This window comes from Notolepis coatsorum, assembly GCF_963971535.1.
Source record: "Notolepis coatsorum genome assembly, chromosome: 2".
NCBI lineage: Eukaryota > Metazoa > Chordata > Actinopteri > Aulopiformes > Paralepididae > Notolepis > Notolepis coatsorum.
Genome location: NC_140166.1, coordinates 35,340,380 through 35,365,372, shown reverse-complemented (window position 1 = coordinate 35,365,372; position 24,993 = coordinate 35,340,380). Strand labels below are relative to the sequence as shown.

Sequence of the window (24,993 nt, the reverse complement as noted above, 5' to 3'; positions counted from 1 at the left end):
CGGGAAGGAAGACAGATGCTGCTGTGTTACCGCCCATTGCTGATAATGAAGTTCTTCATGTTCACTCTCTGTCGGTTAGGCCGCCGTCATGTAGGCAGTGCTCTTGAAGACTAGAGTCCTCATAAAAACAGAATGCCTAGTGAACATCACTATTTATTTAGACGTAGGCCACACTGGTAGTCGGTCAACTCACCAGCTGCTTCACGTGTGCGTTTTGAGAGCACAGGTGTTCTCGCGCGAATCACAAAAAGGTAAGTCAATTATTCTAATAATCAGGTTTTGTAAAGCTCTTTTTGAATGTGCTGTCGTTTTGTAGTTAACAAACAAATAACATGATTTTAATGTAAACACTGTCTTTTTTTTTGTCGGAGTATAGCATCATGTTAATTTGGCTTTGTATCCAACTACTGCTTCTGCTAGAGGCGTGTGTCGGTGAACCCGGCTCGAGTGACGGTAAGATAAGATAACGTTAGGTTAGGTTAGGCCTCTATTACAGTATGTGATGTGCAAACACTCCCTTGGAAAAAACAGCCATGGTTTAAGAGGGATAGAGCGTTAGTTAGACCAGTCCTTTTGGAGACCAATTGCCATGATTTTATAGTGTCATAAGAGACTCCTATAGCACACTGAATCTTACAGCCAGCAATTACATCACTCCTCAAAAAGATGTAGGTATATATTTATATGAATCTGTACAAGAGCTTGCAAGACGAGACCTGTGCAACAGTATTGTTGAGATTAAACGGGAACTTCGAAAATAGTTGCTATGCCTTGTTGATATAGGGGAGACTGGGGTAAGTTGATCCACTTTTCATATTCAGGATCATGAAGGCATTGGCAACAACATGCATTATGCAGTATGCATTGCTTTTATTCTGTCAAGTCAACTGTATGCAAATGTTATGCCTATGTTAATTTTATGCTATTTGCTTTGAAGCACTTTGAGCTGCAATCCATGTATGAAAGGCACTATATAAATAAAGTTATTATTATTATGAGAACATATATGAGAGAATAGTGCAATGTCAAGAACAGCACAAGTAATAGGCATCTGATTAACACATAGATATTGTAGAGTATTTTAAATTAGACAAGCAGCATGTTAGGTGGAGGCGTTTGTTTGTAAGATTTGACTAACGTCTCGTTCTACGAGTCACTGCATGAACTCTTTAAGTATGCAAGCAAATGGGTAAAGATTACTGAAGACCTCCCCATTCACACAAACTCAAAATATCAATCAGAAAGGAAATAAAATATTAACCAAAACTAAGACAATAGAATTTTATGAAATAGGCCATGGCTGTACAACTGTAAAATAAAGACTTGCAATAAAGAGAAAAAATAAAGTGTACTCTGCTGCTCCCTGAAAGTAAGCCACCCAGCTACCACCCTCTCTGCCCCAGCTACCACCTGCTTTGCTCCAACACCACCTGCTCTGCTCCAACACCACCTGCTCTGCCCCAGCTACCACCTGCTCTGCCCCAGCTACCACCTGCTCTGACCCAGCTACCACCTGCTCTGCCCCAACACCACATGCTCTGCTCCAACACCACCTGCCCCAACACATTATTAACTATTAACAATAATAACTATGGTGAAGGCTGTATCGTTTCATCCCGTTCCCACCTCGGCGAATTACACAATTTTCACTCTGGGTGAGGTGTAGATTTAGGAAGAAAAAGTTCTCCATTGACAATGGGCTGCGGTCCATGTGTGAAAGGTGCTATTAGGCCGTATGGTGAAGGCTGAGAAGTGGCTAGAAAATGATTCTCGTTCCCACCTCTGCGAATTACACAATTTTCACTCTGGGTGAAAGATATATTGGTGTAGATTTAGGAACAAAAAGTTCTCCATTGACAAAATAGCCCATTTTGCGCAATCATAATTTTAAAGTCGGGACTAGATCTTTCCTCGCGAACGGATATTTTGTCACTGCAGAGTTTAATTTGACGCAATTGGTGAGAGTTCGGTCACGTATCTTGCACTCGACCAATAGCAGCTCTCTTTGTTGCGAGGTCCTTGCAACAAAGAGAGCTGCTATGGTCGATCCGGTGTCAACAAAGAAATTTCATCCACACTCTAACGTTACGGACTAAAATGGACAGAAAATACCTTCTAAAGTTCGCAAAAAGGTTTCTAAACAACGTTATATGCATCTCACGTCCGTTCAGAAAGAACGTACAAGATTTTACACAGACACGGTGGGATAGATATAGAAACTGCATTGAACGGTGGCTTAACCTACCAGGCCAGAATCATACCATTGTGGAGACATACAAACATTGTTTAGAGATCGATTTGTGTCATAAATGTCATGATATATATTTGTATATCTGTATGTCGTGTATGTCATGATGAATTGAAAATGGGGGACCCTGATTAGATTAGATTGTACTTTATTGTCATTATATTTGCATGCAACGAGATTTGGGACTCAAACCTAAGGTGCAGTAATAAAATCACAAGTAATAAAAGAGAAACATAAAATCCTATACAGAAACATTAAATGCTATACAATAAGACAATGTTAGTCATGTACAATATACAAAATAACAACAATATACAGAATAGCAATACACAAATAACAATCACAGTGTCAGACGGTAGTGGGTGGGTATTGCACTGTGGATATTGCACATCAGGATGTTGCACAGTGTGGGAGGAGGGGGAAAGGTGAATTACCCTAGATCACAGACCAGTCTACCTTTGATGGTCTTAGCAAATATGTGTGCCACCTGTATGGCCAGCCACCAGCTAAGAATGTGAATGATGCCAGATATAAAGCATTCTGCATGGCCACCTGTATGCCCCCGACAAGTGCCGCATTGTACCAACGCTGCAAAAGGGCAAATTACCAAGCAGCTATAATGAGACATTAATTGAAATCTATATCTATGTGTGCCCCTTTACCTGTTGGCAATGGGTGGCATGTCGAGGATGGGGAGTTAACAGTGACTATGACGGATGACTACAAATCCGGCCTCTGATAGTGTGTTGCAGGTAGTCCACTAAGGTTGCAAACAAGGACAATTTGAGACAGGAAGATGTTCATGTTTGTCTGCAAAACTGCCATGTACAGATCTTTGTCAATGCCAAAACTGTGCAAATGTTTCTAAGGAAATCGAAGATAGGGCTACATGGGATGATGACTCAGATGATAGTGGTGAGGATGATTAACATCAGTCTTGCCTGGGAAGTGTGGTGGTGGGTGAGGGTGTGGACTGGGTTGGGATGTTTTTTTTTTTTTTTTAATTTTATTTAACCTTTATTTATCCAGGCAAGCAATTAAGAACAAATTCCTATTTTTGTTATCTACTTTTTCTCCTCCTTTTTTCTGTGATTTTGTTTCTCCCCATCCCAATTTACCTCTCGTGCCAATTCTCCCTCCCCTGTCCTGATCGTTGCTCGCATATGCCCCCCACTGGCCGGTTGTAGGGAGGATAGAAGCCTTGCATCACATGTCCCCTCCGATACATGTGGAGGCAGCCTGTCACATCTTTTCACCTGCCAGCGCAGACTCTCATTTGGCGAGGAGTAACGTGTAGAAGGCTCACACTACCCCCGCCATTTTCCTGACTTTGCTGTGCAGGCGCCCCAACGACCAGACTACCACCCTTCAACTTCCCACCCGCTAACTCTGCCAATTGAGTTAGTATGACGGCCGGCCCAAGCCGGAGGCAACGCAGACAGCCAGATTCGAACCCGGTGTCTCTTGCGTTGGTGACGAGCGCAATGACCCAGCCGCTTAAGAACAAATTCGTATATACAAAAGCAGCCTGTCCGGGATGTATAGGGCGAGGGGATTATGATTATACAGTAGTAGTGTGATTTGTTTGTATTTGTTGAGATCAGTTTGACACTGATCTCTCCACACACCTCACTGTTGACTCATTTTACTCTGTATTGTATATTGAATATTCCTCTTTACTTACTTACTTTCTTTTACTGTATGAAGCACACTCTCAGGGGCTCATACAGAAACAAGCATTGTTAACAGAACTCAACTATAGGGTGACAATAATGTGGTCAAGAGGCATGGTTTCTATCTTGAGCCTGAACTGGCGTGACATCTCTTTATTCACATGGTTAGCAGCAGTCATACTGATTCTGGCCTGGTAGGTTAAGCTACCGTTCTACGCAGTTTCTATATCTATCCCACCGTGTCTGTGTAAAATCTTGTACACATTCTTTCTGAACGGACGTGAGATGCATATAACATTGTTTAGAAACCTTTTTGCGAACTTTAGAAGGTATTTTCTGTCCATTTTAGTCCGTAACGTTAGAGTGTGGATGAAATTTCTTTGTTGACACCGGATCGCCCAATAGCAGCTCTCTTTGTTGCGAGGACCTCGCAACAAAGAGAGCTGCTATTGGTCGAGCGCAAGATATGTGACCGAACTCGCACCAATTGCGTCAAATTAAACTCTGCAGTGCCAAAATATCCGTTCGCGAGGAAAGATCTAGTCCCGACTTTAAAATTATGATTGCGCAAAATGGGCTATTTTGTCAATGGAGAACTTTTTGTTCCTAAATCTACACCAATATATCTTTCACCCAGAGTGAAAATTGTGTAATTCGCAGAGGTGGGAATGAGAATCATTTTCTAGCCACTTCTCAGCCTTCACCATACGGCCTAATAGCACCTTTCACACATGGATCGCAGCCCAAAGTGCTTCACAGCAAATGGCATAAAATTAACATAAAATTAGCATACAGTTGACAGAATAAAAGCAATGCATAAAGTGTCGACATAAATGTTCTCTATGGGGTCAGAACAGCCCTACATGTTTTCTATGGGGTCAGGACAGCCCCACATGTTCTATATGGGGTCAGGACAGCCATCCATGTTCTCTATGGGGTCAGGACAGCTCTACATGTTTTCTATGGGGTCAGGACAGCCCTAAATGTTCTCTACATTTAGTCATTTAGCTGACGCTTTTATCCAAAGCGACTTACAAGTTCTGTGCGACAAGACAGCAAGAAGGGTATAACTCTATCAGCTGAGTAACAATGTTCATCAAAGTGTTGCGTGTTACAGTGTAGGTTAGTTTATTAGGACAAGTGCATGACATTAAGGTTAGTCGGGGTTAGATTTTTTTTTTTTTTTTTTTTTTTTTTTTTTTTTTATCATTTCAGATAATGGTTGAAGAAGTGAGTCTTTAGTCGACGGCGAAAGATTGGACGGGATTCGGCTGTCCTAACTGGGATGGGTAGTTCATTCCACCATTGTGGGACAGAGATTAGGCGGCTTCTCTTTGATGACCCTCCGGGAGCTTGGATAGGAGTAGATCTGAGGCGGCCAGAAGACGCAGAGCGTAGGGGTCTTGAGGGTGTGTAGTTAGAGACCATTGACCGGAGGTAGGCGGGAGCGGTTCCCTTTGCCGCACGGTATGCTAGGTCGAGGGCCTTGAAGCGGATACGTGCAGCAATGGGGAGCCAGTGCAGGTCCCTAAGAAGTGGGGTGACATGGGCTGACTTCGGTAGGTTTGAGATCAGGCGGGCCGCTGCATTTTGAATGAGTTGAAGAGGCTTGGTGGCAGTGGCCGGGAGGCCAGCTAGCAGTGCGTTGCAGTAGTCGAGGCGGGAGATGACTGTTGATTGGACGAGGAGTTGGGTGGCTTCTTTTGTCAGGAAGGGGCGTATCCTTCTGACGTTGCTCAGGAGGAATCTGCAGGTTCTGGTTGTCGCTGCGATGTGAGCAGAGAAGTTCAACTGGTCGTCGAGGACAACACCAAGGTTCTCTATGGGGTCAGGACAGCCCTACATGTTTTCTACGGGGTCAGGACAGCCCTACGTGTTTTCTATGGGGTCAGGACAGCTCTACATGTTTTTTATGGGGTAAGGACAGCTCTACATGTTTTATATGGGGTAAGCCGGACAGCCCTACATGTTTTCTATGGGGTCAGGACAGCCCTACATGTTTTATATAGTGGGTTTGTTTGATCCCTGCTCACTCAGGCTGCGGTTACACTAGGGCCATTTCATTTTCGTTTCATTTCGCTTTTCCGAACGCTGCGTATTGGCAGGCAAGTAAGAGTTAAGTTAGAAGTCGTTTAGTCTTGTCTACTATATACAAGGCCATTTTCAACCAATCAGAAAGGTTGAACGAGACACTCCACATCCTGCTCAAAATCTCAAAAGCCACCATCTTTATACCTCGCATGAGCCATTTAGCTACATAGCATTTATTTTTCAGCAAGAAATAAAGTGCAATAAACAAAAACGGATACATTCACTGTGTGTTCTGCCTCATTTGTTGATGATTTGTTGATGAAACAAAACTAACATCAACACAATTGACCACCAAGAGTGGAGTTTAGTCTCACAAAAATATCGCCGATTTTGTTAGCTTACATGCTAACGTGATTGGGATATGCCATTATAACAGTATAGCATTGTGGCTAGCAGCTTGGTAACGTTAATGCTAGCAGAATGAATGGATGTAAACTTTATTTAACAGATTGCAGAATGGGTACAATACAATACGGCTCAATACAAACAATTGTTATGGGAATGCAGACTGTTATAGCTTGGACTGGGCTCCTTATAACAATAACTTGACAACACAATTGACCACCAAGAGCGGAGTTTAGTCTCACAAAAATATTGCCGATTTTGTTAGCTTACGTGCTAACGTGATTGGGATATGCCATTATAACAGTATAGCATTGTGGCTAGCAGCTTGGTAACGTTAATGCTAGCAGAATGAATGGATGTAAACTTTATTTAACAGATTGCAGAATGGGTACAATACAATACGGCTCAATACAAACAATTGTTAAGGGAATGCAGACTATTGTAGCTTGGACTGGGCTCCTTATAACAATAACTTGACAACACATGGTAGCCGCAGCTACTTTTTTTATTTTATTTATTTATTCTTTATTTATCCAGGAATGTCCCATTGAGATACAAGATCTCTTCTTCCAGGGAGTCCTGACCAACACGGCACACAACAAGTTTCAACATAAAACAGGGCATTAAACAAAAAACATACAATTCAAATATAAATACAGAAGGTCATTTGTGCAGTGGCAAGGAGCATAATCACATCAACAATAGCATCAGGTAAAACAGTTACATGTTTCATAAAGGGCCAATCGTAGCATACCTTTAAAATCATTCACAGTAGGAAGTGCCTGTAGACAAAGTTTTACTTGCAACGTATCGTATTCCATAAAAAGGGAGCATAGTGGGAGAATGCAGCTTTACCAAGCTCTGACTGCATCAAAGGAACATTTAAAAGCATCCCATTTGCTGCTCGTCTGGTATTAAAAAAGCAAGTATAAAAGGACAGAAGTCTGGAGATATATAAGGGCAGCTTACCTAGCAATGACTTAAGGATAAAAAATGTAGGGATGCTCGATATTGGCTTTTTTACCGATACCGATATTCCGATATTGTCCAACTCTTAATTTCCGATACCGATATCAACCGATACCGATATATGCAGGGTTTTCCCGTCCAAAAAACGGAATAATTTCAGGTAACTAATAATTTCACTGGATATATATATAACAAATATTGTTATTGTTTTTTATTTTTTTTAAACCGATACCGATATTTTTCGATATCACATTTTACTGCCGATATCGGCCGATAATATCGGTCGGCCGATAATATCGGACATCCCTAATAAAAATCAACATGTGTGATTGTCTTCTTTGGTACAGAGAGGACCATCCTAATGACTGATACAAAGTGCAGTGGTGGGTGCGAGAGCCTGCACCCGTTACAAAACATATGGCAGTATGGTACGCAGAATCCAGCTTTTTAAGCAGGGAGGAAGGAGCATGCATATAGATTACATCGCCATAGTCTAATACAGGCAGAAAGGAACTCTGCACAATTCTCTTCCTGGCTTCAGACGGGAAACATTTCTTTAACCGGAAGAAAAAGCCCGGGACAGCTCTGCTGTAAACACTGGAAATAACTGTGCAGGTCTCTACTGCGCATGGGCATTGGGCAGAGCGGCTCCGTATCCGGCTTGCGCAGATTACATGGCACCATTGTCGGCAAGTTTCCAAAACGAAAACACCTTTTCAACGGGTTTTCCTGCCAAAACTGCATTTCTTTTTAACTTGGACATGCAAACGTAATCATTCAGCAACAAAACGTTCGTGTTTTAGCCCAGTGTAACCATGGCCTCAGTGTTAGTATGCTGTTATGTTTATTCTTTCTGTCTAAACTGTTGCCATTGCTGTTATTACAGTTAATGGTTAATCTAACATTCTTCCAGTGTGTATGTGATTGGGGATATGAAAGCGGATATCTCAGATAGGAACTCATTGTTTGCCAATCAGTTCTGTGAAGATAATAATTTGATATTGTCAAGTAAAGTGCTTTTGCCCACAGATAGCTATACATACATTAGTGAGGCCTGCAGCACACTACGTCATGGCTTGACCATTGTATTAGTACAGCTGATGCACACGCTTCACTGGGGTGTATGCACATTTTGTATGGGGCAGCAACGACTGATCATTTACCTTTTGCTATGTCAATTAATGTGGAAGATTTAACTGCATTATCTAGAAATGATAATAGTGTCAACACAGAAAAACTGGACTGGTCAACCCTCACAAAGGAGGAAATCCTAACTTATTATGTTCATACAGACAAGTACTTGAGTAATATTCATCTACCTAGAGATGCAATTATGTGCAGGGATGTTGATTGTAAGGATGTGAAGCATAGGAGAGCTCTCTGCTCCATGTATGATGATATAGTGGGCACTTTGTATGAAAGCAGTAAGCCCTACTACAAGCATAACAATAAAAATAAGACGTTTAACATCAGACCTGGTTGGAACGAGTAAGTTAGTAGCCTAGACAACTATAGGCCCATAGCTTTAGCCAGCATACTGTCAAAAGTACTGGAAAGAATTATTCTGCTGGATAGAATGAATTAGTTTATTAACTCCAGAGATAACCAGTAAGCTAAGCATGGCACTGACCTGTGTATATATGCCTTAAAGGAAATTGTAAACAAATACAGAAGTCAAAATTAATCAGTTCTTATGTGTTTTATTGATCCTTTTAAAGCTTTTGATCGTGTTAACCACAGAAAGCTGTTTGTCAAATTGAGTCAAAGAGGGGTGCCTGGATACATTGTAAGAATTCTGGTTTATTGGTATTCCCACCAGACTATGCATGCAAAATGGGGCAATAGTGTCTCAGCCCCGTTTGGGGTTAGCAATGGGGTCAGACAAGGGGGAATTCTGTCCCCGGTTCTTTTTAATCTATATGTCATGGTCTGTCCGAGCAACTGAGTGCCTGTAATACTGGGTGCATGATTGGTGATATTTTAGTTAACCATATGTATGCAGATGATCTTGTGGTATTTAGTCCGAGTAGCACTGTCTCCAGCAGCGTCTTGCTATATCTACTGTGTATGGGGTTGAATATGATATCAAATACAATGCCAGTAAGAGTACTGTTTTAATATGTAGATCCAAAGAGGACAAATGTTTCCTGACTTCAAAATGTCTGAAAATAATCTTGGGTCTGTGAAAAGGTAAAATATCCTGGACATTTTATTATAGAACAAATGATAGATGATGATATATACAGGCAATGCCGCAGGATGTATGCACAAGTGAACAGTCTCTCACGCAAGTTTAGTATGTGTACAGACGGAGTGAAAGTGTCTCTGTTTAGAGCATATTGTACACCACTTTATACTGCACACTTGTGGTCAAGCTACAAAAAAGCAAGTTTGCCGAAACTTCAAGTATCTTATAATGATGCCATGAGATTATTACTCAAAAGGCCTAGATGGTGTACTGCAAGTGAAATGTGTGCACGTGTCAATACCAGGGGAGGAAATTAGGCCACTTTACTCGCCAAATGCGAGTATTTTTTACGTTTGGCGAGTAATTCATGAAGAGCACTCGCCAGTCTGGCGAGTACTAGTAATTACAAAACAAAACAAAAAAATCATTCTGCAATCTGCTGATTCGCTCACTGGCACAAGCCGAACTCTGACTCCCCCCTTGATTCCTCCCATTTGCGCCTCATAATAATCCAACCATAACCAATGAACATCATCGTTGTACAGATGCGCTCTAAGCTCCTCCAATGAACACTCATTTTCTAGAAGATGCCGTCCATCTAGGGGAAGTGGACAGATCACTGCGCGCTAACCTACAGACTCCTGCCACCGGCTTGACAACGTAGACAAACTTAGACAAAAACACATCAGTGGATGAAAATAATTGCATGTAGAGTCGTCGCTTTCGGATATCAGTGCGGTCTGACATGGGGGCGAACAACAGCACACGACACGTCTCCTTCGAGTCGGATGAGAATGACAAGTCAACCAGCATTAGCCGGCTAGCTACCTAGCATGTAACAAGCTACCATAACGCGCGTTCAACATAGTGGACTATACTGAGCGGCTTTGCTTAAATGCAGCCGAGTGACATTTTATTATTACCGGGTTTCCCCCCATATCACCACTCGCCCATATGCCCTTCACAACGGTGATGTTGTCATACTTGGCATTCAGAATACACCTGCTGAACCCCTAGCGTTGTCGATTCGGTTCCAATGTATTGTCATCTTACAGCACAAGTACAGTACAACCAGAATACATTTGGCATACAACCAGAGTGCAAATGTAACAAGTCAAGTTGTTTTATTTAGCTATTACATTACAGTGAAATGCTTGTTTCTTTCACTGCCCAACTCAGTCCAACCTAGACCAGCCCAACCCAGTCCAACCTAGTCCAGCCCAGCATCTTTCACTGCCTAGTTCAGCCCAACCCAGTCCAGAATAGTTCCCTCTTTCATGTTAATATGTGATATCCTAATATTTTGAAGAGTAGAGACAGTGTGATTAATACATGTTGTATGCTAATATTGTGAAGAGTAGAGACTGTTATTAATGTTTTATGCTAATAAATATTTTAAAGAGTAGAGACACGGTGTGATTTTTACTATGATTGAAAATCAATTTAGACGAAGACATACAAAGAAGTAATTATCACAATTAGCGATTTTTTTTGGCTGGTAAAAAATCAGTTTGTCTGGTAAAAAAAATCAGATACTCGCCAGTTGGCTGGTAAGCCAAAAAGTTAGTTTCCTCCCCTGGTCAATACCTTCCAAGCTGTTTTAAGTTTGATTTGTTTTATAATCTCATGTATAAATTCATCTGTCGGCTAAATGACTCTGGAAATTAGATCTTAACGGACATTAGGTTCAGTGCCACACGTTACCACTAGGGCTGACCTTCGAAGCTTTTTTTGGCAATCGAAGCTTCGGGGCCGAGCTTCGATTTTAATTCGAAGCTTAAAAAAAAAAAAAAATAATAATATATATATATATTTTATCTTATGTTGTGGGACTTGTACAGCACTTTGGTAAACGTTGTTGTTTTTAAATGTGCTCTATAAATAAAGTGGATTGGATTAATGAATTAAGTAGCCCCTTTCGTGACAAGGTTTCACTCAGCTGCGCTGCCTGGGTGCAGTGGGGCTGCTCTCACAGCCAACGACATGACATTACGTAATTATGTTGCAACCTTCGTCTATCAAGCAAACAATTATATAAATATTTATATGTAGTTGATAGAGACAAAGGCAGAATTCGACTTAATTAAGCACGTTTTATTAAGACATATTTTTATATGGGTCGGGACACTTTAAAAAATCAGCACAATGAACACAAATCTGTCCGACATAGTCTTAAATAACAAACGGCATTGCTTCGCTTCTTCGTCGACATGTCTGCTGCACATGTCCTTGTTGTTTTCAACACAGATAATCTCCACGTGCTTGTTGTAGAGAGGTGGAGTCGAGGCGCCGCTTACTTTCGTTTCATTGGAATGGAGGAGGGAAGGCGCCGCTTACTTTCGTTTAATTGGAATGGAGGCTGGAAGGCGCCGCTTACTTTCGTTTCATTGGAATGGAGGCGCAAGATTTTGGAGGGGGGAAATCTTTTTTTATTTTATTTTTATTGTTTTTACTTCGCTTTTTTTTTAATGTTCGAAGCTCGTGCCATCGAACGAAGCTTCGAAGTATTTAAGACAGCCCTAGTTACCACTCATCTATGTGGAGACATTGGCACCGCTGTCTATTTGTGGGACGTTGATGTGTATTTTAAGTGATGTTATTTTTGCCTGTTGTGTGTAATTTTATATAGGTTTATGTTTAAAAAAATTTATTTGGACCATGAGTCTGTATTAAAGTTTGAATTGAATTAATAGACGTGAAGGATTCCTGAAAGAACTGAGCTAATGTGCTTAATATCCACCATCTCATTCTCGGATTATGCAGGGGAAAATGTGCTTTTGAACGACTATCTCGATGAACTTGTGCATTTATGAAGGCAGAACAGGAAGCCATTATGACACTGGCGTTGCCCAGGGCTGATAGGCAGGGTGCAGGATGTGAGCCGGAGGATATCATGGCAAACGTCTGCTTAGCCCCCGTTGAGGAGGAAACTCAGCAACAGAACAATACACAGGACAGGGTCTTTAATAATATATTCGATTTGTAGGGACGCTTTATATTTGTGGAACAAATCTCAAGGCGCTACAGTGTAGAAGAACATAAAACTAGTAAGAGAATAAAAAAATAACATAAAATAAGAAGCGCTAAAACTAGTAAAAGAGTCAAAATAACATGAAATAAGAAGGGCTAAAACTAGTAAAAGAGTAAAATAACATGAGATAAGAAGGGCTAAAACTAGTAAAAGAACGTAAAATAGGCTTAAACTAGTAAAAGAGTAAAAGAACATAAAATAAGAACGGCTAAAACTAGTAAAAGAACATGAAATAAGAAGGGCTAAAACTAGATAAGAGAGTAAAAGAACATGAAATAAGAAGGGCTAAAACTAGTAAAAGAGTAAAAGAACATAAACACCACAGCCCTGTCTCTCCTACATAAACACCACAGCGCTGTCTCTCTCTCTCCTAGTCAAGTCAAGTCAAGAGTTTTATTTGTCACGGCATACAAGCATACAGTGAAATGCGGGCGGTCATGCCCGCAGCAATGTGCAACACAAGTAATAAGACAGGAATGAGAATAGGACATTTGTGCAATAATACAATGTGCAATAATACAATGCAATAATACAAGTAATAATAATAACAGGTATATGTACATAAAGTTTACAAGAGCATGGTAAGACATGCTAATGTCCTGCGATAGTGCAATACACAGTTAGCTATGGATGAGGCACTGGGTCTTATGTACACTACTATACAATGCTATACAATCTACAGTTATACTATGTGTCCTTATGCTAGCTTGCTATATCCTTCTGTTTACTATACTCCCGTTCTTATTTTTTAAAGTGACCGTTTCATTGTGTAAAGTGACCGTTGAGTGTGGGCGTGTGCAGCATTGTGTGTGTGTGTGTTCATGCTAAAGTGACTGCTTAGTGTGTGAGTGTATACAGTGTGTGTGTTGTGTGTGTGCTCATGTGTGCTTGTGTGTGGAGAGTTCAGTGTTCAAGACTCTGATGGCCTGGGGGAAGAAGCTGAGCCAAAGTCTCTCTGTCCTAGTAGCTGGGGTTCGCAGGCGTCTGCCTGACCTCAGCAGCTGAAACAGGCTGTTATTGGGGTGGTGGGGGTCTTTCATTATTCTGCAGGCTCTGGATTTGCACTTCTTGTTATATAAGTCCTGCAGGGGTGGTAGTGCAATACCTGTAGTACGCTCGGCTGAGCGCACCACTCTCTGTAGGGCCTTCTTGTCCTGTGCCGTGCTGTTTCCATACCAGGCGGTGATGTTTCCAGTCAAGGTGCTCTCTACAGCTCCGGAGTAGAAGGACTAGAATATCTTTCCCGATACTCTGAACTTTCTTAACTGTCTCAAGTGGTAGAGGCGTAAACATAAACACCACAGCCCTGTCTCTCCTACATAAACACCACAGCCCTGTCTCTCCTACATAAACACCACAGCCCTGTCTCTCTCTCCTACATAAACACCACAGCCCTGTCTCTCCTACATAAATACCACAGCCCTGTCTCTCCTACATAAACACCACATGCCTGTCTCTCTCTCCTACATAAACACCACACCCCTGTCTCTCCTACATAAACACCACAGCCCTGTCTCTCCTACATAAACACCACAGCCCTGTCTCTCCTACATAAACACCACAGCCCTGTCTCTCCTACATAAACACCACAGACCTGTCTCCTACATAAACACCACAGACCTGTCTCGTACATAAACACCACAGCCCTGTCTCTCCTACATAAACACCACATGCCTGTCTCTCTCTCCTACATAAACACCACAGACCTGTCTCCTACATAAACACCACAGACCTGTCTCCTACATAAACACCACAGCCCTGTCTCTCTCTCCTACATAAACACCACAGACCTGTCTCCTACATAAACACCACAGCCCTGTCTCTCTCTCCTACATAAACACCACAGACCTGTCTCCTACATAAACACCACAGACCTGTCTTCTACATAAACACCACAGACCTGTCTCCTACATAAACACCACAGACCTGTCTCCTACATAAACACCACAGACCTGTCTTCTACATAAACACCACAGACCTGTCTCCTACATAAACACCACAGCCCGTCTCTCCTACATAAACACCACAGACCTGTCTCTCCTACATAAACACCACAGGGCATCAAGTAAAGTTATGGTAGTAAAACCCTTGTCTCTGGAGTCTCACCAGACATTGTTTTTGTGCTCCTTGTGTATTTATTTACAATTCCCACAATTCCCACATTTAGATTTCCAAATGGGAAGTTGAACTGGTTTGCTTTCACTGAATTGGAGGCCACGCCTTCACAACTCCATCCCATAATATGTAGAGTTTGTGTGTTTCTTATAAGTAACCGTTGGTCTCTCTTTAAAATATACTCTTTCAAAGTAGGATCTCTACTCAGGATAAGCCAGTGTTTAAAATGATTTGAATAGTTTAAAATACTGTGTCTTTTGTCACACACACACACACACACACACACACACACACACACACACACACACACACACACACACACACACACACACACACACACACACACACACACACACACACACACACACACACACACACACACACACACACACACACACACACACACACACACACACACACAGGCTGGCATTCAATATCAATATCAGCTGTCAAATATTCTTTACTCGTAAAAATAAATTGACTGTAATATTAATAACACTCATAACCAAATGATCCCCTTCTCCCTTGTAACAGTGAATCCCTGTTGCTACTACCCTTGTGAGAACTCTGGAGTGTGTGTGAGATTTGACACTGACCGCTATGAATGTGACTGCACACGCACCGGCTTCTCTGGGGAAAACTGCACTGTTGGTAAGTGTTGTTTTACTTCATTCTGTTCATATAATGGTGCCCCCCCTTTCCCCTCAAAAAGAAAAGATGGTTGCTTGGGCCGCCTTCTCATAGTCCATTAAAACTGGTTGGGTTGGTCTTAGTCGACCAAGCATTTGTTGATTAGTCGATTTTAATGTTTCTTTTTCCCCTAATGAATGAGTTATTGCCTGAACATTATACACATGTCACTGTATGTTAACCCTTGCACTACCACTCTACCAACGGGTTAACCCTTTCACTGCGACAATACAGAAGGTTAACCCTTTCACTACCACACTACAGACGGTTAACCGTCTGTAGTGTGGTAGTGAAAGGTTAACCTTCTGTAGTGTGGTAGTGAAAGGGTTAAGTGTGAGATTTAAAGGGGTGCTTTTGCATTATTGTACGTGGGAAACTAAAATGTCACAGATTTGTTGATTATATCAATTAATTGATAAGTCAACAAACTCCTTGACTGTCTAACTGTCCCGTCTAACTGTCCTGTCTAACTGTCCTGTCTAACTGTCCTGTCTAACTGTCCTGTCTAACTGTCCTGTCTAACTGTCCTGTCTAACTGTCCTGTCTAACCGTCCTGTCTAACTGTCCTGTCTAACTGTCCTGTCTAACTGTCCTGTCTAACTGTCCTATCTAACTGTCCTGTCTAACTGTCCTGTCTAACTGTCCTGTCTAACCATCCTGTCTAACTGTCCTGTCTAACTGTCCCATCTAACTGTCCCATCTAACTGTCCTGTCTAACTGTCCTGTCTAACTGTCCTGTCTAACTGTCCTGTCTAACTGTCCTGTCTAACTGTCCTGTCTAACTGTCCCATCTAACTGTCCCATCTAACTGTCCTGTCTAACCATCCTGTCTAACTGTCCTGTCTAACTGTCCTGTCTAACTGTCCTGTCTAACTGTCCTGTCTAACTGTCCTGTCTAACTGTCCCATCTAACTGTCCCATCTAACTGTCCTGTCTAACTGTCCTGTCTAACTGTCCTGTCTAACTGTCCTGTCTAACTGTCCTGTTTAACTGTCCCATCTAACTGTCCTGTCTAACTGTCCTGTCTAACTGTCCTGTTTAACTGTCCCATCTAACTGTCCTGTCTAACTGTCCTGTCTAACTGTCCTGTTTAACTGTCCCATCTAACTGTCCTGTCTAACTGTCCTGTCTAACTGTCCCGTTAACTGTCCTGTCTAACTGTCCTGTCTAACTGTCCTGTCTAACTGTCCTGTCTAACTGTCCCGTTAACTGTCCCGTTTAACTGTCCCGTTTAACTGTCCTGTCTAACTGTCCTGTCTAACTGTCCCGTCTAACTGTCCTGTCTAACTGTCCTGTCTAACTGTCCCATCTAACTGTCCTGTCTAACTGTCCTGTCTAACTGTCCCGTTAACTGTCCTGTCTAACTGTCCTGTCTAACTGTCCCGTCTAACTGTCCTGTCTAACTGTCCTGTCTAACTGTCCCATCTAACTGTCCTGTCTAACTGTCCTGTCTAACTGTCCTGTCTAACTGTCCTGTCTAACTGTCCTGTCTAACTGTCCTGTCTAACTGTCCTGTCTAACTGTCCTGTCTAACCATCCTGTCTAACTGTCCTGTCTAACTGTCCTGTCTAACTGTCCTGTCTAACTGTCCTGTCTAACTGTCCTGTCTAACTGTCCTGTCTAACCGTCCTGTCTAACTGTCCTGTCTAACTGTCCTGTCTAACTGTCCTGTCTAACTGTCCTGTCTAACTGTCCTGTCTAACTGTCCTGTCTAACCGTCCTGTCTAACTGTCCTGTCTAACTGTCCTGTCTAACCATCCTGTCTAACTGTCCTGTCTAACTGTCCTGTCTAACTGTACTGTCTAACTGTCCTGTCTAACTGTCCCGTTAACTGTCCTGTCTAACTGTCCTGTCTAACTGTCCTGTCTAACTGTCCTGTCTAACTGTCCTGTCTAACTGTCCTGTTTAACTGTCCCGTTAACTGTCCTGTCTAACTGTCCTGTCTAACTGTCCTGTCTAACTGTCCTGTCTAACTGTCCTGTCTAACTGTCCTGTCTAACCGTCCTGTCTAACTGTCCTGTCTAACTGTCCCATCTAACTGTCCCGTCTAACTGTCCTGTCTAACCATCCTGTCTAACCGTCCTGTCTAACTGTCCTGTCTAACTGTCCTGTCTAACTGTCCTGTTTAACTGTCCCGTTAACTGTCCTGTCTAACTGTCCTGTCTAACTGTCCCGTCTAACTGTCCCGTCTAACTGTCCTGTCTAACTGTCCTGTCTAACCGTCCTGTCTAACTGTCCTGTCTAACTGTCCTGTCTAACTGTCCTGTCTAACTGTCCTGTCTAACTGTCCTGTCTAACTGTCCTGTCTAACTGTCCCGTTTAACTGTCCTGTCTAACTGTCCTGTCTAACTGTCCCGTCTAACTGTCCTGTCTAACTGTCCTGTCTAACTGTCCTGTCTAACTGTCCCGTTAACTGTCCTGTCTAACTGTCCCATCTAACCGTCCTGTCTAACTGTCCTGTCTAACTGTCCTGTCTAACTGTCCCGTTTAACTGTCCTATCTAACTGTCCTGTCTAACTGTCCTGTCTAACTGTCCTGTTTAACTGTCCCGTTAACTGTCCTGTCTAACTGTCCTGTTTAACTGTCCTGTCTAACCGTCCTGTCTAACTGTCCTGTCTAACTGTCCTGTCTAACTGTCCTGTCTAACTGTCCCGTTTAACTGTCCTGTCTAACTGTCCCATCTAACTGTCCTGTCTAACTGTCCCATCTAACTGTCCTGTCTAACTGTCCTGTCTAACTGTCCTGTCTAACTGTCCCGTTAACTGTCCTGTCTAACTGTCCCATCTAACCGTCCTGTCTAACTGTCCCATCTAACCATCCTGTCTAACTGTCCCGTTAACTGTCCTGTCTAACTGTCCTGTCTAACCATCCTGTCTAACTGTCCCGTTAACTGTCCTGTCTAACTGTCCTGTCTAACTGTCCCGTCTAACCATCCTGTCTAACTGTCCCGTTAACTGTCCTGTCTAACTGTCCTGTCTAACTGTCCTGTCTAACTGTCCTGTCTAACCGTCCTGTCTAACTGTCCTGTCTAACTGTCCAGTCTAACTGTCCTGTCTAACTGTCCTGTCTAACTGTCCTGTCTAACAGTCCTGTCTAACTGTCCTGTCTAACTGTCCTGTCTAACTGTCCTGTCTAACTGTCCCGTCTAACTGTCCTGTCTAACTGTCCTGTCTAACTGTCCTGTCTAACTGTCCTGTCTAACTGTCCTGTCTAACTGTACTGTCTAACTGTACTGTCTAACCGTCCTGTCTAACTGTCCTGTCTAACTGTCCTGTCTAACTGTTCTGTCTAACTGTCCTGTCTAACTGTCCTGTCTAACTGCACTGTCTAACCGTCCTGTCTAACTGTCTTAACGTGTGAGTAAAAAAGCTTTACCTTATGAATCCAAAAGGTCTTTCCACCTCAAGTCTTGACCTTTATGATAAATAAATAATTAAAATACCAAAGTACCAACAGTGGCAGTTAGTGTCCAGTCCACTCATAAGGAAGAGCGGCATAACTATAAACAAAGCAAGGTGATTTCTCAACTTACTAAGCGTCCTCATCACTGACTCATAGTAGTTGGCTACCTCAAAGCAGAACACCTTTCAAAATGACCCAACTCTTCCTCACTTCTTGCCATGCGTCACAGAGTTTACGGCAGTGGTTCCCAAACCTTTTCATTCAGGCCCCACTTGGGTAGCTGGGAAATATTTTCGAGCCCCACCTACTGTAACCTGGTCCCCAACTAGATGTAGGGTAGAATAAATCTCAGCCTACAAACATGCCATTTCCTCTACTACTGACAAGACAAGATTAACATACAAGACACAATTATAGTTTTATATTTTATTTGAAAATTAACAAAACCTTGGCAAATGATACTGTGCCACTGAAATAATTAGGCCTAATTAAAAATGTAGTTGTGGGCATACAGTAGGATAGGAGATTTATTTTCATTCAAATAATAATAATTAGCCTAATAATTAGCCACCTTTTGTGGCTAAACGGATTTAGGCTTCTGAATGTGGGTCACACCCCACACTTTGGGAACCACTGGCTTACGGCATGGCATTGGCATGGAATGAGGTTACTTTTTTCTTTACCATAGAACTCGACAGTCTCTGAAGGTGCTCTGAACATTTGGACAATATATTGGATTTTTTTCCAGACCTGTAGATCCAGTGCAAAACAAGTTTGTTTGAGACGTGTCCAGCTATCTGAGTGTTCAAATCAAATGTATTTGTAAAGCCCGCAATCACAAGTTAATGTCCCCATGGGCTGGATAAGTCTTATTTAAACAAGTCAAGAAGAAACATCACAATAAATCAAGAACAAAAAACCCATCATGAAATCCGAAATGTGTTTTGATGCACATTTGATGCATCTGCACACTCCCTTCACTTGCTAGACACTGTCTACCATGGGGCGTTGATCACTTACACATCATTGTACCCTCTTCTCACTTCTGAATTGGATGTCTCCACACTTGCGTAGGACTCACCACTGGTACTGCTTCAGCTATAAATCTCTCCTCAGTCTGTTCCCCTCTTACCTGTCATCCCTCATGGTGCAGAAACAGAGTCATTTTGGCTTGCGGTCACAGGATCTTTTAACTCTCTTTGTACCATTTGTCCGCACAGAACTCGGAAAAACAGCCTTTTCCTATTCTGCCCCATCTACGTGGAACTTATTGCAAAAGGAACTGAGGCTCCCGAACCAAGTCAAGTCAAGAGTTTTATTTGTCACGGCATACAATGAAATGCGGGTGGTCATGCCCGCAGTGATTGTGCAATAATACAAGTAATAAGAATAAGACATACCAGGTATAATTTTAAAATGCATGGTAAAAAGACATGCTAAGTTCCTGCGATACAGTGTTAAGCTACAGATGAGGCACTGGGTCTTATATACACTACTATACAATACTATACTATACAATATACAGTTTTACTATATACTATATATCCTTATGCTATCTTGCTATACAAGAACCACTCCTGTTCTTTATTTTTATTTTTGTTTTTTATAAAGTAAAGTGACCTTTCCATTTTGTAAAGTGACCGTTTGGTGTGAGCGTGTGCAGCATGTGTGTGTGTGTGTGTGTGTGTGTGTGTGTGTGTGTGTGTGTGTGTGTGTGTGTGTGTGTGTGTGTGTTCGTGCTAAAGTGACTGTTAGTGTGTGAGCGTATACAGTATGTGTGTTGTGTGTGTGCTCATGTGTGCTTGTGTGTGGAGAGTTCAGTGTTCAAGACTCTGATGGCCTGGGGGAAGAAGCTGAGCTGAAGTCTCTCTGTCCTAGTTGCTGGTGTGCGCAGGCGTTTGCCTGACCGCAGCAGCTTGAACAGGCTGTTGTTGGGGTGGTGAGGGTCTTTCATTATTCTGCAGGCTCTGGATTTGCACCTCTGTATATATAAGTCCTGCAGGGGTGGTAGTGCAATACCTGTAGTACGCTCAGCTGAGCGCACCACTCTCTGTAGGGCCTTCTTGTCCTGTGCCTTGCTGTTTCTATACCAGGCAGTGATGTTTCCAGTCAAGATGCTCTCTACAGCTCCGGAGTAGAAGGACTGGAGTATCTTCCCCGATACTCTGAACTTCCTTAACTGTGTCAGGTGGTAGAGGCGCTGCTTCGCCTTTTTTACGACTGAGTCTATGTGTGTTGTCCATGTCAGATCCTCTGAGATGTGGACCCCCAGGTACTTAAAGCTGCTCACCCTGTCCACGGTAGCCCCGTTTATCCACAGTGGTGTGTGTGTCCCCTGCTGTGTTCTCCTAAAATCCACGATCAGCTCCTTGGTTTTACCAATGTTCAGGAGCAGGCTGTTGTCCTGACACCAGCGTGCCAGTACGTCAACCTCCTCCCTTTGTCAGAGATCAGCCCCACCACCACTGTGTCGTCCGCAAACTGAACCGGGCCACACAATCATGTGTGTAGAGTGAATACAGCAGGGGGCTCAGGACACAGCCCTGGGGGGACCCGATACTCAGGGTGATGGTGTTGGAGGTCTGACCCCCCACCCTGACTGCCTGAGGCCTTTCACTCAGAAAGTCCAGTATCCAGGCGCTCAGAGCGGAGCTCAGACCCAGCTCAATCAGCTTGTCCACCAGTCTGGTGGGGACTATGGTGTTGAACGCTGAGCTATAGTCAATGAACAACAGTCTCACATAGCCCCCCTTCTGGCTGTCTAGGTGAGAGAGGGTGTTGTGAAGTACCTGAGAGACCGCATCGTCAGTGGACCTGTTTGACCTGTATGCAAATTGCAAAGGGTCCATATCACTGGGGAGGGAGGCACGAATGTAATCTTTAACCATCCTCTCAAAACATTTCATGACCACAGAGGTGAGTGCCACCGGTCTGTAGTCATTCAGACCTGCTGGAGAGGATTTTTTTGGTACCGGGATTATGGTGGACACCTTGAAGCAGGCAGGGACCACGGACTCAGCCAGGGATAGATTGAATATGGTGGTGACCACTGGGGCTAGCTGGTTAGCACAGGACTCATCAATGAGAGAGTCCCCCCCCCCCCCCCCCCCCCCCGCGGATGCCCCCCCCCCCTTACACGACGGCCGGCGCGTCAGTGACGTCGTTAGCCGGTGAGCTAGCGTCGCCGCTGTTTGCACTGAACCGTGCGTAGAAGGAGTTGAGTTGATCTGCGAGATCAGTTATCGTCCGTAGTCCTCGCCATAAACCTCTTGTGTCGTTCTGGGCCATTTGTGCCTCCATCTTGCCAGCGTATGTCCTCTTAGCAAGCTTTACTGCCTTGTGCAGAGTATAGACTGTAGCCCTATACTCCTCCATGTTTCCTGACGCTCTGCCCAGGTTATAAGCAGCGGTGCGGGCGGTTAGGTGGCCGAGCGGAGATTGCGTTCGTCACCAGCCCCGGAGCTGTGAGCTGGATTCGCCTGTTCGAATCCAGCTCACAGCTCCGGGGTTGTCACCAGCTTGGCTGGCCGTCTGCACTAATACAATTGGCTGTATTAGAGGGTGGGAGAAGCTGGCGGGGTGGGTCCGGGTCGTTGTAAACAGCGACTCCTACAGTTCGGTCGGGGCGCCTGCTAAGCGCGGATTGGACTTGAGGGGGATAGTGTGGTCCTCCCACACGCTACGCCCTCTCAATGAGAATCCGCGCTGCCAGGTGAAAAGAAGCGGTGATTGGCTGGACGTGTGTCGGAGGAAGCACGTGGTAGCCTCCACTCTCCCAGATGATCTGACTGTGGGGGGGTAAGTGCGCAGCGACCAGGAAGGGACTGGGAATTGGCATACGACTAACATTGGGATGGGAGAAAATCGGAGGAAAATGGAGGGGGAAAAAGACCAATAAAAAAAAAAAAATAAGCAGCGGTGCGAGCATTCAGGGCCACTCGGATAGTATTGTCAACCCACGGTTTCTGGTTCGGGAAGACTCGGACCGTCTTCGTGGGTACAATGCTATCGGCTAGAGTTGTTATGAAACTGACAACAACATCAGCAAACTCACTGACGTCACTGGAGCTCGCCTGAAGCATCCCCCAGTTGACGTCATCAAGTGCGTCCTGTAGCGTGGCCTCTGATTGGTCGGACCACTTCTTTACCTCACGTGACACGACAGCGTCACGTGCACTCTGCCTGTAGGCCGGGTAGAGCAAGATGGCGTCATGATCCAATGTGCTTGTTGATCCAGCTAATGGAAGAGCCGGTACTGCTTTGTCTCAATGAGATTTTTACCTGTATAAATAAAGGTTTGAAATGAAAAACGGTGGCGCCTGTAGAAAGGTCCCGTCCACTGTAGAAAGGTCCCGCCCACAGTATAAAGGCCCCGCCCACTCAGGATTCAGGAACTGTTCCATTCTCATCCCATCGGCACATCTCTGAATGAGTCATCTTCCCATTCAGTCTCTCAATGGTATTTAGGACCAGGGACAGCAAGGACATCAGACACATGTTTATCTTCTCCACCTGAAGTTGCTTAATACCAACCTCTGGGAAACCTTGTTCCCTCCAGCCACCCACTTAAGTGTAGCGCATGACCTTTTAAAAACCTCAGTGACGAGACACCTACTCACCATGTTATCAGAAGGGGACGTCAGTGTAGCGCATTGCCTTTTAAAAACCTCAGTGACGAGACACCTACTCACCATAAAGTCAGAGCTGGATGAGGGCCTATTTCATTCATGGCTAAACATGTCATCTCTGGTAGCCCTGTTGTCCCTGGATTACTCAAGTGTAACGTAGTGAAAATTAAACGTACTCAAAGGAAAAGTACACACTTCCCCCGAGGTCCCTCTGAAACATAACGGTAACACAGTGCAGTTCTTGGGTCAGAGAATGTATCAACTGTTGAAACTGTCCTGGTAGACAGTAGGTCAAGACTATAGGGCTGGGCGTTAATGAAAGAAATTCATATCATGGTAATAATCTGGATTATCTTTCTTCTATATTGATATATATCATGATATCTGTTTGTCATAAGGTCATTGTGCATTTAACTGCATGATAATGTATAATGTGACAGCGAAGATCTCCTTTTGCAAGGTATTTGAGTTAATATGTGGTTGCTATCATTCTTTTAGATGACAGATTTGTGTACAACGGTATTCTGATATCATTACTTCACCCCAATATGATCCAGACACATTTCAATAACATTTCAATAACGGCTCATATTTAATTATTTCCCAACCCTCGTCAAAACTACCAAATGGTACAAACATATGAGCTCCCCTGAAGAGGCTCTAATGGAGGTCTTTCACTGAATGTTCAGAAAGCCCACTTCTCCTCCATGTTGGAAGAGACAACAGCGAAGATCTCCTTTTGCAAGGTATTTGAGTTAATATGTGGTTGCTATCATTCTTTTTGATGACAGATTTGTGTACAACGATATTCTGATATCTTTACTTCACCCCAATATGATCCAGACACATTTCAATAACATTTCAACAACAGCTCATATTTAATTATTGCCCAACCCTCGTCAAAACTACCAAATGGTACAAACATATGAGCTCCCCTGAAGAGGCTCTAATGGAGGTCTTTCACTGAATGTTCAGAAAGCCCACTTCTCCTCCATGTTGGAAGAGACAACAGTTGCTATGTGCAGAACAACGGTTGCTATGTGTTGATGATATGAGAAATATATCAACAAAAACATAATAACTTGGTGTCTTATTACTGGATAATGAACTAATCATGAACATGTATACATTCGTAAATGATTACCGGTATTAAATTATTTATAACTACATTTGTATAACATTTACAAACCATTTATACATTGTTTATAACTCATTATCAACATTGTTTGTACTTGATTTGTTCATCATTAAATAATGTTATTTAATGTGTAGGAACACATTTGTAGATGCTTTGAAAAATGGATATGAAAAAATTACTTATATACATATATTATATATATAAATGATTTGTTAGACATTCATAAAACATCTATACATCATTTGCAGATGCTATTGCCTGCCCTAATCTAAAGTGAAGACTATTCATCATTAACAAATGTCTAATACAGTTTGTTAATTATTTGTGGACTTTTGACTCACCTGTTATGAACGATCTGGCTTTTATGAATACAGACACGAAGCAATTACCAGACTCATCTTTTCATGTTTAACAAATGATTTGTTAGACATTCATAAAACATCTATAAATAATTTGCAGATGCTATTGCGTGCCC

The 24,993-nt window shown here is 43.0% G+C and overlaps 1 protein-coding gene across 2 annotated transcripts in view; it reads left to right on the top strand.

Annotated features, from left to right (window-relative positions):
* Nucleotides 1–118: 118 nt before the first annotated feature.
* ptgs1 (prostaglandin-endoperoxide synthase 1) overlaps nucleotides 119–24,993 on the top strand; it is a 58,383-nt gene continuing 33,508 nt past the window's right edge. Inside the window, exons 1-3 of one of the 2 annotated variants that reach the window (XM_084307274.1) lie at nucleotides 119–251; nucleotides 377–453; nucleotides 15,195–15,311. In XM_084307274.1, the coding sequence (XP_084163400.1) occupies nucleotides 381–453; nucleotides 15,195–15,311 (190 nt within the window). In that variant the 5' untranslated portion in view covers nucleotides 119–251; nucleotides 377–380. The remainder of the gene's footprint in view (nucleotides 252–376; nucleotides 454–15,194; nucleotides 15,312–24,993) is intronic. The other variant, XM_084307275.1, reaches the window with a different exon arrangement.